We start from the raw sequence: 16,680 nt of genomic DNA, 5'->3' as shown, positions 1-16,680 counted from the left end.
GGGGTGGGGCTCCCTCCACTCCCAGCAGTGTGGGATCTGCACAGTGGGGAGTGGAGGAAGCAACTGGCTCCAGTGCAGGGCTTCCCCCATTGCAAGTTCAGGGAGCAGAGACTTAGGGATAACGCATGCTCCACTCCCTCTCCCCTGTCCAGCACCAGCTAGAGCTATGCCTGGGCTGGGCACAAGCACCCTGACCACCCCACTTGCTGCTGCTGCCAGGCAGCAGGGGCTGCAGAGCATGGTCCCTACATGCCCACATCCTGCCCAGCTGAGCTCCATGCTCCTGCTGCCCCTCTGGGGGGAGGAGGAGAGGCAAGAGTTCCCCCCAGCATGGAACAGAGCCTCCCCCTGCCCTGGGGGGCAGAAGAGCAGGGGAAACAGTCCCCCTCTGGGGCTGGGAAGCATCCCATAGAGCCCTCTCTCCCCCACCCTTCAGTGATGGGGGAAAACGGGGGAAGAGTCACCCTCCGGGGCCAGGCAGCCTCACAGAGCCTGCCTCCTCACCCGCCACAGGGGGGGAGGAAGAGGGAGAAGAACCCCCGCTAGCACTGAACAGGGCTCCCCTCCCAGCCTCAGGGCAGTGGAGGAGGAGGAGGAGTGGGAAGAGTTCCCCTCTGGGTCTGGCCATCCCTGTGTTCCTGGATTACTCCTGGCTGTCAGGGAGTTGCTGGGGCAGGCTTGCCAGGGCCTGGCCATGCCCCCACTCCTCAACTCAGCTTCCCTGTGGAAGTGAAGGGTTGCTCTAGTCCCCCCAGGCTTCTGTCTTGTGCCACTGCAGGCATGTGCCAAATGTCTAGCCATTTGCAAACCGGTTCACTCTGCAAGTTGGACTAACCTGAAAGGACTGAATCAGTTCAGGCTCAGGCTTTTTGAATGTCTGTCTCTAACCATGGAGGCAGGATTTAAACTGCCTTTATTATGTGAGCCATAGGAACTTCCTGTCTGGAATTTTCTTTTTAATATTAAATCTGAATTTGTCATAAACTCTTATTTCTTATTACTCAGATCCTTCTACTACTACCCAGCTTCAAATTAATACAGATTACTAATTAAATTAAATTAAATTTAAACTTGTACTATATTAAGCCCTAACACCACTTAAAAGTCTTATTAAAATTGGTATAGCCATCCAGTACCTTACTCCATTACCTGAACTAGATTTCTGTTCATGCATCTGTTGCATGCTATGAAATGCAGTCTTATTCTCACATGTATCAATTTTTTACTTTAAATATCAAATTATTTTTTTCTGTTCAACAACCTCAAATAAATCACTTTGTATTCTTTTATAATCCTTAGCTAGCCTTAAATTTTTTAGTTAAGAATATCATTGTGATCTCTCAAGACCCCAGGTTTCATTAATGCTCCTCATATATTAGCCATTTTATTCCATTTATGCTTGCTCAATGTAATATACCATTCTTTGAATTCTTTAAAATCAGACATACAATCTAAATATGGTCCAATAATTACTATGTAAAGAGATTGCAAAAGATTGCAAGGAAGTTTTTGATTTATATGCACTTGTGTATTCAGGACATTATCTTTTCTTTTTTGTCAGGTGCAGTAGAGATCTGATATTGAAATATTTATTCTATTGACGAACCTACACCCATTTTAATCTGTAGTATACTAGTGCTGTTTGTTTAAATTTTACTTGCAAGTAATGCCCAAATTACATATACTTCTTTTGACTTTATTTGAATCTTCATTCTTTTTTCCAGTCTACATCAAAGGACCTTCCAAAGGTTTTCATGGAAAAAAAACACAGACAGAATTCCAGCCTCAATAGTGAGTAACCCAGGGACCAGGGCTCTCCAGAAGTGTAGAATCATAGAAAATTACGGTTGGAAGGGGCCTCAGGAGGTCATCTAGTTCTCCACCCCCTGCTCAAAGCAAAGCAACTCTGTGCCCTGAGCAGTAGTGGCACACAGGGTAGCTCCAGCTACAGAGGCAGTAGCATAGTCAGCTGCAGTGGTAGCTTGTTTTGCCCCTCCCCCATCCCAACCAAGAAGCAACCCCCGGAGCTGCTGGGCTGCTGCCTCAGTGGACCCCCTTTCCCAGTTATGCTACTGGTGCTCTTACCTAAAATGTAGGAGACCCAGCATCAAGTTACTGTTCCAGTGAACATTCAGTTAGAATAGATGCAACAGGAGAGAGTGAGAAATCTACACATAATAACCAATTGCCCACTGAGATATAGTTTCATAGTGCTTAGGGTTGGAAGGGACCTAAACAGATCATCAGGTCCAACCCCCTGCCCCGGGCAGGAATGAGTGGTGGGGTCATAACACCCCAGCCAAATATCTGCCCAGCCTCCTGTTAAAGACCCCCAAGGTAGGAGAGAGTACCACCTCACTTGGGAGCCCGTTCCAGAGCCTGGCAGCCCTAACTGTAAAGTAATGTCCCCTGATGTCCAGCCTGAACCTTCTCTCTAACAATCTGTGGCCGTTATTCCTCGTAACCCTGGGTGGTGCCCGGGGGAACAGAGCCTCCCCCCAATTCCCGCTGGTTCCCCCTGGTGAGTTTGTAAACAGCCACCAGATCCCCTCTCAGCCTTCTCTTGTGCAGGCTGAATAGGTTCAGGCGCTTTAGCCTCTCTTTGTAGGGCCTGACCTGCTGCCCCTTGACCATGCGAGTGGCTCTCCTCTGGACCCTCTCAATGCTAGTCACATCCCTCTTGAAGTGCAGTGCCCAGAACTGGACACAGTACTCCAACTGTGGCCTGACCAATGCTGCATAGAGGGGAAGGATCACCTCCCTGGACCTGCTTGTGATGCATCTGTAGATGCACAACAAGGTGCGGCTAGCCTTACTGACCACTTCCTCGCATTGGCGGCTCATGTCCATCCTGGAGTCAACAGTGACTCCAAGATCCCTTTCTGCCACTGTGTTGACAAGAAGGGTGTTCCCCAGCCTATAGGTATGTTTCATAGTTTCATAGTTGGTAGGCTCGGAAGGGACCTGAGCAGATCATCAAGTCCAACCCCCTGCTGTGTTGCTAGTTCCTTCTACCTAGATGCAGCATCTTGCACTTGTCTGCATTGAATTCCATCCTATTCTTATCTCCCACCTTTGCTACATGTCTAGATCTAGCTGGATTCTATCCCTCCCCTCCAGCGTGCCCACCTCGCCCCACAACTTGGTGTTGTCAGCAGATTAGGACAGCGTGCTTTCCACACCCACATCCAGATCGCTGATAAAGATGTTGAGCAGTATAGGCCCCAGGACCGAGCCCTGGGGGACTCCACTGCCCGCATCCCTTGAGGTCGAAAATGAACTGTCTACCGCCACTGTCTGGGTGCAACCATCCAACCAATTTGCCACCCATCTGACTATGTAGGTATCAATGCCATGGTCACCTAGTTTTTTTGAGAGAATGTGGTGGGAAACAGTGTCAAAAGACCCAGTTTCAGGTCGTTTCTTTTTGCTCCCAATTCAGACTGAGAACTTGAACTTTAGTCTTAAACATTTTAGGAGAGTGTCCAAACACTCAGTTAATGAGTCCTATGTGAGTTGACGTGTCTCTGCGTTTCACTAAAAATTCCATCTTAGATGCAAGAAACCTATCCCAATAAGTGTCATCAAAATTGCACCATTCTTGCAAGAAACTTTGGTTTTGATGAATAAACACTTCTTGCAGTGGAAATGTTTTTGATCTGAAAATTCCTGACCAGTTGAAATGGCACCTACAATTTGCTAAAAATTGTCCATTCACAAAGGAAGTTTCAGTCCCTCCTATCAAGATGACAAGAAACATACGAAAGAAATGTCTGGGAGAGGGATAAAATATGGTTAGTGTTTTAAACACTCAATAGAAACTGCTTCCAGCTGCCTTTCTGGCTAGCCATTAGTTGGCTAAAAACTTGGTCTTATGTGTGTTAAAGTTGGCGGAGGTCAGTATTAAGAATGCTCTTAAGAAGGATGTTCCATGTATAGTGGACAGCACTGACATATAATGGGAGAGGCAGACCAATGGGAGTAGTCAAGGCCTACATAAATGACAAAGTATGTCAAATGTGTAGCAGTGAAACAGGACGGATAGATGAGTAGGATGAGGGTGAAGAGTGGAAAGATTCAAAGAGGATTCTCTGCATCCTGCTGAGTGTTTCCCTCCCTCAGTTTCACTATCATCTGCAAATATAATGGTGCGACTACATACTTATATAGATTCAGTCCTAGTAGGTTCTAGAAATCATACAACTATTTTAACTTAAACAGTCTGCTTGCTTGCTTTTTCCTAATATGAATAATTTATTACCTAAATCACATTAAGAAAATACGCTTTTTTCCCAAGTTTTAGAAGATGAATTTTGTGAATATTCTGTTAATGTGTATTAAAGCTCTAGGTTCTTCTGTCTCTAAATCAATAGCTTTTTTCATTTTGAAAAGTAATCATTTCCCTGATGTGATTTACCCTTCACAAATCTATGTTGACTTGTGCCTATTAAATGGTACTTCTCCAAGTGTATCCTTAAGCTGTCTATAAATATCATCTCTGGAACATTCTAGTATATACATGCAGTATTTCAAAGTTAAATATTTCAGCTTCTTTCTAGAATCCCTCTTCCTCAGTATTGAAAACTAGTGTTTCTTATAAACTATTTTAACGTCTTAAAAAAAAAAAAGCTCAAATTTTGTCAATTTTATGTTCTTAAGGTAAGTTGCGTCTAACTAATTCCATGTCTACTGTTATCTTGTGAAAGTGGCTGATCAACAATTCTGTGAAATGGTGATTCTTTCCAATTGCCCTTTGTGAGTTCTGCAGACACATTCCCCATAACAACATTTTCACTAGCAAGGAAGATTTTTTTTTTCCTCTCAGAATGATTCCTTTACTTTGCCACTTCACTTCCTACAAACTTGTTTTTGTTCATTTTCCCAATATATTTAAAGAATATGTGCTGATGATAGCTATTTTTCCCTCATTAATGAGAGCTGTGATTATTTTGAGCTCTTTAAAAAAAAAAAAAAAAAAAATTTAGACACTTGCATCTTTTGGGGGTTTCAGTAATTCTCTCTAAACCCCTAACTCTAATTTGTTTTAGGAGCCCTTGGAGTACACACAGGCTCCATTAACATGAGTGGGTTATTATGGTAGGTGTTATACAGAGATTAGGAAAAGCTTATAACCAAAACAAAAAAAGGACAAAGGGATATCTCTTGTCTTTAGTTTATATACGGGGACCTGAACTACAAGGAGAGGAAATTACTTGTCTAGGATCTCATAGGCAGTATGTGTCCAATTGGGAATTAAACCCAGTTCTGAATCTCGGATGCAAATTGGTAGTTGTTGCTAGTGCCCTCATTGCAAGACTACCCTTTCTTACGGGGACTTTCCAAGATCAGCTGTTTCCTCTGCTCGTACCACTCCTCTCTCGTCTAACCTGTTCTTCACTTATTTCTCTGATGGTTTTTCTTTCTGTTCTTCAACCAGTTCAATGCTAGATCCTTCAAGGTTTATGCACTTGTATTTCTAGGAATTCCCAGTGCCCCTTCCTTTCTTCACTGTTCTTCACAATTGGTTTTAGGATACACACAGAAATAAAACACTATCAGTTCCCCTCAGGACAAGCAGCTATAAACCTTTAAAAAATTAAGGAAGGTATTTGAGAGTTGAACTTCCTCTGATTGAGATTTCCAGTCTGAGGAAGTCATTAAGTTTTGCTGTGAAGAGAACAGTGGACAAATGCAGGTCTTTAATAAACTTTTACGTATTCCAAGTTCATGCTGACATAACTCCAGTACACTGTAATGGAATTTCCTTGCATGGATTGAAGACAATTGCTGCTAATATTGGGTGAAAACTGTAAAGATGCCCATTTAAAAAGAATTGTAAAAATTTGCCTTATTTTTGTTATATCTTTCAGGCATACCGTTACGACACAGTTTTGCCTTTATTCTGTTAATTTTGTATTCTCTGTTCAGAGGGCAGTCTAACAATTAAATAAATAGCCTAAGCAGTTTTTTTCCCCACTTGGTGCTATTTTTCATAGCATTCCTACAAGTGCTTGCAATTAAGTGTTGGTGCCTTGGAAGATTCCCATTTTTTACTTGCTTTCTCTCCTCCCCCCCCTCCCCCTCCCCCCTCACCCTTTCCCCCTCTGCTCTCTTTTAAGGTAATATATTTAAAATAACAGGCCTAGGTGAAATTACAGCTATAGGCATGTCATGCAAGTTAGTGTTTCAGCTGAAAAGTATACTATTGATTTATGTGTATATGATAAGAAAAAAGACATTTACCTCGATGGAGCTTACTCTGGACTTGGTCCAGTACATGCAGCTGCTGCTGCAAATTCTGACTTTATTTAAAGGCTTTGTGTTGTGTTTCACATGTGCACTCACAGGTGGTAGCACTCAACATGAACAAAGTTGTATAGCTCCATTGGGCCCAGTTATATAGAGTACATGGTCTTGTATGTGGAATATTCAAGTAGGGGCTGGTAGACGCATCTGACCCCAGGTGATGAAGTTTAGCAGATAAATTCCTATTAATAATTTGTTAATAATTATTATTTGTTACTAAATTCCTATTAATAATTCCTATTACTAATTTGTTAGCCAGTACATGTATCTTATCATTGTGGCTGTAACATTGGATGCTACTTATGGAAACAGCCTATTGAATAAAAAAGATCAAGAGAAATGGGACAATTTCCTTACTGATTTGTACCTGAAATAGCTAGGGTAGATAGGCAAATGGGATGAACTAATGCTCATTACTGATGCAGCTTTTATAGTAAAAAGTACTATAAATAGAGGTTGTGATTTAATGATTATTATTGTAGAAAGTTCTGTAGCTTTGCTTATACTGATTCAACTCTGTTAGATTCATTTATTTGCTTTACAAATGACAGGTGGTTTGCTTTGGTTTGGTTTTTAATGAATATCTTTTGATATTGGTTAGTCATGTGGATCAAAATTCCTCACATGCAGACCTTTTGCACATTTTCACATATCTGAGTTTTTTCTTTATGCTGCTAACTATGTAAATGAATTAAAAATATTAATATGAAAAAATTATTCCTACAGAAGTTTAGGCATAGGCTGCATACAGATGTTCAAATAATCTGGGAGAATTTTCCCAAGTCTGTTTTCCTGGTAGAAAAACTTACCTGGAGATGTCTGAACAGATATTCACATGCTGGGCCCCTGAAGAGCAGAGAGCTATGCAGCCAGGAGGTCCCTGTGCACACATGTCCACATGCTCTGCAAGCTCCCGCAGTCTGCCTGGCAGTGCACAGGGCAGCTCTGGGCTGACCCACACTGCTCAGAGTCATTCCGTCTCTCTGCTGCACACTGGATTGTGAAAGAGTAAAGAAGGCACATTCTGGTTCCTGCTCGGCTGGGGCAGCAGAGTCCAGTGAATGACATACTGTTTCCTCCTGCCCACCCCCTGCCACTTGCTCTTTTTTCAGTGTCAGCAAGCTCCAGGCCTGCTGTAGCCTGGAGCACAGCCCCATAGCAGCAGTGCAGAGCCAGCACCGTTGCTGTGTGGCTGTACTAGGGCTGTGTTCCATGCCCCAGGATGGAGATGGGACAGAGCCTGCCAGTGCTAGAGCAAGGATAAGGGGAGGAAGGAAAATGAAGGGAAAGGGGAGCAGGTCAGGCTGGAAGGGAGGGAGAGATGGGGGGTGCAGATGTGGGAGGGGGCTAGGCAGCAACTGTGACTTTTAACCCCAGCCCTGGGTTGGGGCCAGGACAGCTTTGACTCCAGCCCTGAACTGGGGTTGAGGCTGTAGGCGCAGCCACAACAGCTGCCTACTCCCTTGCCGCATCATACTTGATTCCAAGATATGGGGCTTTTCCCGCCATGTTAAATGGGGGGATGGGGGAAACGTTATCTTGGAAATCAAGTAAATACAGTAATATTCTCCAGGATCTGTCACCTGTCACTAGCAAAGAAGCTGCATTCACTCACTTATTAAGTGTAATTGCAGACATAGTTGGTCTCATTTATGTAGGTTATAACTGGAAGTGAATTTCTTTATGGTTCTTCTCCTCCCAGGCTACTACCTTGTTTTTAATGTTACACAATATCGATCCTATTCCAGTCTTTGCTTAAGAAAACTTAACCTTATTTTTCAGTTCATACTTTTTCTCTCAAAAACATTGGTGTTTTGTTTTTTTTTAAATTGACAGACCTTAGAATTACATTACATGACCAAAGTTCTGAACTGTGACCAACAGTCTTGGGTTCCCACTTGAGAAATGCCTGCAGCCTCAGTTTTTAAAATGTGGTTCACAGAACTTTATCAAAAACAAGCTTCTTTCATATGACTCTACTTGGAACATAAAAGGGAGGCAAAATCCCTGGTTACTTTTTTTTTTTTTTTTTTCTTTTTCAAATCTTGGCTTATGAGTATAATACGGGAGTCTGGTTAATACATTAATTCCAATGCACAGTGATTTTTATAATTAGTAAACTAGACTTTTTAAATTTGATGTGAGGATTTAAAGAAAATATTTAACCTTATTTCTGTTTTGTTTCAGCCCTGACAACATGGGGCTGCTTGACCCAGCCACTAGTGATGGCCGAGTGATTTTCTTCCTGCCGTGGGAAAAGATGACTGTTGCTGGGACAACAGATACTCCAACTGATATCACTCCTCACCCAATACCTAAAGAAGAAGATATCAACTTTATTTTGAATGAAGTGCGCAACTACCTGAGTTGTGATGTTGAAGGTAAATCTTTTAGCTGTGTTTTTCACTGGAAGCAAGCTGATGCATCTGGGGTGTTTTGAAAGAAAGAATGCTGTTTTATGAGACAGTCTGATAACTGTTTCTGATGTACGTGGGACATTCATCTTGCTTTACCTTTCATGGTTATCAAAAATGCTGCTTTTCCAGACATGTATACATGCCCTAGAGTAGTCTAGGTAAAATCAGCTGATATCTAAACAACCAGTCCAAGTTCTCCTTTTCGACCAGAATAGTATTCATCCTTGACCGCCTTCATCTGCTTCTGTAGGAGTGGAGAGAAAGTGCATGATACTGTCTGTTTCAAGAGGAATGTGTTTGAAGAAATGAAACTGTTCAAGGATACGTGTAGCATCAAAACATGAGTTCATCAGACTTTTAGTCACGTTTTTCCATTGACTTTTTCCAAGTCTTAGTGGTATTTCCACTTTTAATCACTTAATACTAATACTCTTAAGTTGCAAACTTTCTTAAAGACTGAAAGGTATCCAACATGATCAGTTTTCAATTCAAGAGAGGGGAGGATTAAAAGCGAAAAGGAAATGGTAGAAAAACGTATTAAAAAAATGATAAAAACACGGTGATCACTGTTTAGTAGCTTATTACTATCTTTGTGCTACCCAACACCTCTCATGGTTTTTTTAAAATGCTTTTGTGAAAGTGTCTGCAGTTTTGGGTTCCTCTCATAGCAGAAACATTAAAATAAATCAGAATATCTGTTGGGAATGTAGCAGTGTCTGGTAATTAGATTTAGGAGGCCTGCTAGCCAGAGGTTGAGAATTCTAGATTACTTGTTTGTTCTTCCCTGAAATGGATAATTGATAGTTCTGTTTTTGTATCTACTTAAGAAAAATGATCTTTAGAAAAATGTACCATTTAAGTCTCTTATAAAGAAGTTAATCAAAATGATGTGGCATGCCAGGACAGTAGTTGGTTGAACTAAGCTATGAATAAGACAGAAATTTTTGCAAGATGTTTTACACAAGTAGTTTTCTGAAGTGTTTAATGCTTCTGAAGGAAACTTGCCTAGGTGCACGCTGTTTTTCACGTATGCAATTAGCAGTGTTTATAGATTGCCTGTTATTGAATTAACAACTGTGCTGGCCATATCAACTCACTGCAGACCTGCCTTTTTGCTGCCAGAAACAGTGCCAGGGTTATCAACTTACACAGGCTTGGATGTGTTCCAGCTGTTTAATTATAGTGTCACGCATGCTGCTTTTTCTAGTTTCATTAGTTTATAAACGTAATATGGTATCTTATTCTGTGATTAGCACTTCATTTTGGCAGGTTAAACATTCTAGTAGAGCAACAACAATTTCTGAAATCTTTTCTAGGTTCTTTTGGGACATTTTTATTCAATATTATCAATTTTTTTCCATTGATCAGTTTTATAAGATACCAGTATCTAAAATTATACCCAAATGCTTCACTATAAAGTAATTTTTCAGTTTTTCCATTGTAAATTTAATAAGCTACAAAATTAAATTGATCAATGCCACTGCTGCTTTCATTTTTTATTTAAAAAGTGAAATCATCTTCTTGTGTCTTGAATAAGAATGCTGTTGTGGTCTAAACCACTATATTATTTGTTAACCCTGTTTGTAAAATCTGTTAAATTTTCTTTATATTGCTTGAGTTGCTTGGCAATTTTAAAACACTTTGGTATTTACATATTCTAAAAAAAGATAAAGCTCCTGTTGTATACAGGACAAGGAACACTTTTTAATTACAATAATTAGTAAATTGGCCTCAGTGCAAAGAAAGTTTTGCTGAGTGCTAGAAAACATAAGACTTGTGTAGGTTCTACAGTGGTCAGAGCATACCTATTTGTTTAATTGTACATTGTCTGCTGTAAGTATTTGTGAGGATCCCACCTTCATAGGATCTATGAGAAACATTTGTTACATTGCTGAAGCAAAATGGTTAATGTCTTTAAGGCCAATGTAAGATATAACATTTGCTATGGGTTATAAGTAAATGCTTTCCAACTTTTTTTGGAATATGCCAGATGTTCAGGCAAATTATTCTGCAATAAAATTGTATTGTATTGGAACCTGGCACCTCCCCTTCCTGCCCCAGCGCACTGGGTTTAGGTTCTGGGAGCCTGGTAGCACCTCCTCTCTTCCCCCACCTCTGTTGCCAGTATTGGGGCCTGGTACGACCCCCTCCCACCACCCCTGCACACTGGGATTGGATCCTGGGAGCCTAGGATTGCCTACTCCCCACCTCACCACAACAGGAGTGAGCCCTGGGGCCCTGTGTGGCCCCTGCACACTGGGATGAGTGTCTGATCTGGTTTGCCAGGGAGTGGTGCCACTCCCCCACCACCAAATTGCTAAACTTGTGGGGAGCCTTGTTGGCTCGATGACATGGCACTGTAGGCTGGATCTGGCCTGTAGACCAGGGATTAAGCATTCCTGGTCTAAGGACCTGCTCCTCCTTTCAGTGAAATCAGTGCCTAAACTTCCATTAATTTTATGAGGATTAGGGACAGCCCTGAAGTTAAATATAGAACTTCAAGGAATTAAGCCAGAGGTGCCAAACATATAGACTATAAGCTGAGTCTGGCCCATGGAGCCTTGCTATCCAGCCCCCAGTGCTGCCCCTGGGTCTGATCATACCCACACTGGGCACCATGCACACCTGTGAAGTAGGGTCCATCTGTTAGGTAGATCTCGCACACAGACCCTCTCTTCTTTTCCTCCTTCCCTCTCCCAGCATACTGGATCTGGCAGCACCTGTTTCGTCTGTGGCACCTGTTTTAGCCAAACCAGGAGCATCTACATGTGTGCTTTAATGTACAGTCAACCATTTTACTATGCATTAAAGCATCATGTAAAAATCATGATGTTATGCCGACGTGTAGTAAATAGTCTACTGAGCGCTGAGTGTCACTAAAGTGTGCAAATGTGCTACTGCGCATTAGCACAGTCTAATGCACATTAATTTAGCACCTCGCATTGGAGGTACTACATTTAATGTGGATTAGAAAAGGCACACTAATTCACATGTAGATAAGCCCACTGCAACCTGCACTGGAGTGGCTTCTGTGTGTGGTGTACATCCAAGAGCAGGTGCTGTGCTTAGCACAGTCTGGGCCAGGTGGCCACAGCATGTAGCACTGCTGCTGCTCTGGCCAGAGTGCACCACATATGATGCCCCTTCTGGGATTTGTGCCACATGCAGCCTGGGTCCCAGACCAGCTGGAGCACCTGTCAGATTCAGTATGCCAAGGGATCTGGCTCTGCACCATTCATCTAGCTAGTGCGGACACCCCTAGATTAAACAAAAGAAGAGAGGTGGAGGAAAATGGGAGTGAAATAAGAGAGAGCCTGATAGATTCTTCTTTTACATATAAAATATTAATGTTTGGATACCTCAAAGGATAATAAGTCAGTGAAAAAGGAAGCAGTTGAAGAGTGGCGGTCTCCACTGGAAACTGAATTTAAAGACATGTAAAGCTTTTAATTCAAGAAGCTTTTTGAACAGCGAGTAGTGGTGATGCTCTCAGAAGAGCAATTGGACAACATGTATCACGTTAGTTTCTTCTGTTTTTATATTTGGTGTATGCTGGGTACCTGTCATCTCTAAGATAGAGATAGAAAAAATGATATTTCATTTACCTGGGTATATGTTTCACCTTCTATGAAAACAAATCATTATGTTTTCACTATAATTTTGTTTACCTGTTGATCCAGAGAGAGTTCATGATGGGTTCAGAAAAGCCTACAGTGTTTTCTTCGAGTAGCCATTATGCACCAATAATAAAATGGTTTCCTCATGAAAAGAAAGCAGTAACTGCACTATTTCCTATGTGCATTTCTTCTTTAGAAGTGAAGAATAAAGTGCCATAGTGGCAACTGCAATAACCTCTGTCTTATTAGAATAGTCCAAAGGAAACTGCAAGTGACTTCAAATAAAGGTGGGGGTGGGGGGGAGGAGAAGAGGGGGGTGGAATCTTGCCATTTAAAATGAAATAAACTTTTTGACCTCTTTTACCAACAAAACTGACCAGTTCTTTTTGCTCTCTTTGCTCCCCTCCTCCCCCCCCCCCCCAACCTCTTTCAATTGGCAAGAGGCTTCCAGTACTGGGAATTCTCCTTTCTGAACTATCACACACATATTTTGAGAAGAGGCATGTCCTTCAGCCAGTGCATATTGTACTGCTTTACCAGGCGAAGGATACAGGGTAACTCTTCTTTTTCTGTGATTCTATGAGTCTTTTATTTTCCTTCAAACCCCATATCAGGATAGTTGTTCTGACGGGGGAAGTGTGAGATACTGGATTCTCTTCTTGAAATGGTAGGCTTAACATTGGCCGGGAAGTGTCTTAGCCCTATCTTCCCTCTGATTTTCAGTGAAAGCTTCCTGCATCCTACCAACAGGAAGGTCATAAAAAATTATATAGAATATCAGAAGTATTTTTTGTTCTAGCTCCTATTTTTAATTCAGCTGTTAACACTATGGTAGTTTTGTTGCATTAACATTTAGACTATCATCTAAACTAGCTCCTGATTTGGCTTTCTTCCAAGCTGCTAAGAATGGGTCATTGTAAACCATACCATACAGACAAATGCCTCATGTTGCTGTTAGAGGGTGGTCTAGAAGAATGAGCAGTTAAAAAAAAAAAAAAAAAAAAAGTCTGCATGAAATAATATGTAAGCCTTGGGTTGTCACAGGTATTATAATTTCCATTATGTTTTTGGTCCCTGTTTGTCTGAGCACCTGACAGGGAGCCAAGGGACTCTGAGTTCTAACTTTATTCTGAAACAGGAACCCTCTCTTGTCCTTAGGCAAGTCTTGTCAGTCTTCTTCCTTGGATTCCCCATGTGCAATATCTGACTCATCTAACTCTCCCAACCCCCTTGTCAGATATTTCTAATTTTTTATGTTGTTGAAGTATTAAGCTTAATTAAGTTAGATGTGATGAAACTGAGGATGCATGTGCTTCTGTCTTTTGACTGTCTGGCATATGAATTTGGGAGAACAGATGTAAATATTTGTGCCAGAGTAACTTTAAGGAAATGAAATAATTGCCTTTAATCAGAAATGGAATCCTTAGGGATTACGTTCTAATTCTGTTTGGCTGTTGTTTGGTTCCCAACAACAGTGAGAAGAGGAGATGTCTTGGCAGCATGGAGTGGCATTCGTCCCCTGGTCACAGATCCGAACTCTAAAGACACACAGTCAATATCTCGGAATCACATTGTTGCTGTCAGTGATAGTGGCCTTGTAACCATAGCAGGTACTGGTAAACCATTTCAGATGTTTCTCGTGTGGCTTTTTTAGGATTTTCTGTATTTAATTAATAATAAATGAATATTATTACAAGAATTTGAGGGAGTAAGCCATATTTAAAAATAAGTGGTATTCTTTCTGAATAAGTGAATTGCTGATTCAAGTCCAGTCAGGAGCAAGAGTCCAGTAACGAAGCAGTACGAAGGTGAAGTCCAGCAACTGCAACCACCCACATTTTTTATTGACATATAAAAACAGAAACCTAACCAAGTAAATAAATTGCTTATAGGTGGGAAATGGACAACCTATCGCTCCATGGCACAGGATACCATTGATGCTGCTGTCCAGGCTCACAATCTCATGGCAGGCTCCAGTAAGACAGTAGGACTTTTATTACAGGGGGCAAAAGACTGGAGTCCTACTCTTTACATTAGACTGGTCCAGGATTATGGACTTGAAAGTGAGGTAAGCTATTTCTATTTCAATTCAGTAAAATAATTACAGTTATAAATAACCTTTTATAAATAAAAGTCTAGTCACACTATCACCTGTAGTAGGAGATTTTAATTCAGATAAGGCTGTATTATTTAATCAGGGAAAACCTACCATAATTGTATGTGAGCGAGGTTCTAGTCCTTTGCCGCCTTCGCTATTGGATCATTAAAAAACATGCACGTTCTTTATCCCAGATTCATCATAAACTTGAAACTATGAATTCTGCTTTTGAAACTTGTGTGACAACACCAGTCTTGGGCATCTCAAGCCCAACAAAATCTATTCTTCAAATGTGATCACAGTAGCAGAAAGGAGTTGAAGTGTCATTAGTCACCGTTACATTGATACATGCATAGTAGTGTTAGTGCTGGTCTAAGCATTCACAACACAAGTAGTTTCCACCCACACAATCAAAATCTAATAGCCTCCTTGGACTATTTGTTACATGCACTGGGAGAACTGACAAGATAGTTTACATGTATTCATCTGTGTTTCAGAAACTCCTGGGATATAAACGTCTAAATTTGCTCTCAATTCTGTAGGTGGCTCAGCATCTTGCTTCTACATATGGTGACAAGGCTTTTGAGGTGGCTAAAATAGCCCAGGTTACTGGCAAGAGGTGGCCTATTGTTGGAAAACGTCTTGTGTCCGAATTTCCATATATTGAAGCAGAGGTATGTGAAAAGCTATGATCCTTTCCGTAATTGTGTGCCACGTTCTTGCAAACCTTCTCTTCTCTCCTCCCCCACCCCCCATATACTGATGCTTGTCCTATCTAACTTTGCTCCCAAATAGTTCAGTTTATTTTTCCATGCCCAACCAGGCAGAATCTTGTGTTGTCTTTTTGAGTTTTTACCTTTTATTTTAATATCCTAGGTGATATATGGTGTAAAAGAGTACGCCTGCACTGTAGTCGATATGATCTCGCGTCGTACTCGCCTGGCCTTCCTGAATGTGCAGGCTGCTGATGAAGCCCTACCAAGAATTGTTGATATCATGGGGAAGGAACTTAATTGGAGTGAACAGCGGAAAAAGGTACAAAGGGCACCTTACAGCTGGAATTTTATATTTCTTAACTAGTTTCCATCTTAACGAGCAAACGTCTAAATTAGTTGACTGAGAAAACTATAAATGAAATCTGTTTCCTGAAAGAATAATCCTTTGGTATATGCCTGTATACCACAGTTACAGTAGTTATAGCTATTAGCTATAAAAATAGCTATCAAACACGTTTTGATTGGTCTAAAAAGACCTGTGTTTCACAGCTGCTTAAGTTGAAGTGAAAGCAAGTTTTGTGGTTTCAGTCTGTTCCCTAAAGTACTTTCTTCATGATGGGGTTCGTAACAACTGGGTTGGCTTTGCTGAGAAGAGGCATGCTGCTTATGGTTCTTTGATGTCTCCCTTACCTCCTTGTGTCTCCTGTCTCACAAGACTAGTTATGAAATGGAGCTTGATGCCACTGCTGCCCTAAAATAATCTCCTATTAGTCTCTTTTCCCTGAATCCTCCTGGGCAGTCATTGAAATCTGGTGACTTGGAGTCTGGGCCTGCAAGGTGTGAAACATCCTTCGTTTTCATTGTCTCCAGTGTCAGATACGAGTTCCCAGCACCTTTTTAGGATTTCACTCTTAATGTGGTATGGGTTTTTTTTCAATGCTCTTCCACAAGGAGGGAGAACAGTAGTTGAAGCTGTATCCAAGCAGAATGTCCAGAATTGATCCTCACTCTCTTATTTCTGGTATAGGCAGAACTTGAAAATACTCTCAGGGAGTTTGCTAGAAAGAATGGAAAGCTTTTTGTTGCTTATTCATATTGCTGCCTAGCTTGTCAAAAGTTGCGTGAAAATTCTGAAAAGAGCCTGCTTTACTCTTCTCAGCTAAATGGACACAGAGAGAGAGAATTCAGGGGCAGATCTAGGATTTTGAAAAGGGGTGGGAGGAGGAGGTACAGTCAGGATTGGGTCCTCTATGATAATTAGTGAATTGGTAGAAGTTAGGATTTCTAGAAAACTGCTCAAAGATTAAATCGGGAGAATGTTAGGGTGTTAACACAAAAGGGTCCTAACTGAGGAAATGTCAGTGTTGAGGTTGTATAGGCAATTTTAATTCTGACCCGTCTACGTATTGTGTGCAGTCAGTAGTTGCATGATCATGGCTCATTTTTCAAATACTTCTATATAAAATACAGTTTCTGTAACCAAGGATGGAGCATCTTGAGATTGTAATTTTCATTTCTATGTACAT

At 41.3% G+C, this 16,680-nt stretch overlaps 1 protein-coding gene across 2 annotated transcripts in view; it reads left to right on the top strand.

Annotated features, from left to right (window-relative positions):
- The window catches only part of GPD2 (glycerol-3-phosphate dehydrogenase 2), a 126,823-nt gene that overhangs the window by 94,386 nt on the left and 15,757 nt on the right, over nt 1-16,680 (top strand). For both annotated transcript variants that reach the window (XM_059727374.1, XM_014599545.3), the window contains 5 exons: nt 8,494-8,687; nt 13,816-13,950; nt 14,233-14,408; nt 14,981-15,112; nt 15,315-15,473. In XM_059727374.1, coding sequence (XP_059583357.1) covers nt 8,494-8,687; nt 13,816-13,950; nt 14,233-14,408; nt 14,981-15,112; nt 15,315-15,473 — 796 coding nt within the window. The remainder of the gene's footprint in view (nt 1-8,493; nt 8,688-13,815; nt 13,951-14,232; nt 14,409-14,980; nt 15,113-15,314; nt 15,474-16,680) is intronic.

Source organism: Alligator mississippiensis, chromosome 4, assembly GCF_030867095.1.
Source record: "Alligator mississippiensis isolate rAllMis1 chromosome 4, rAllMis1, whole genome shotgun sequence".
NCBI lineage: Eukaryota > Metazoa > Chordata > Crocodylia > Alligatoridae > Alligator > Alligator mississippiensis.
This window is presented reverse-complemented; position numbering and strand designations above follow the sequence as displayed.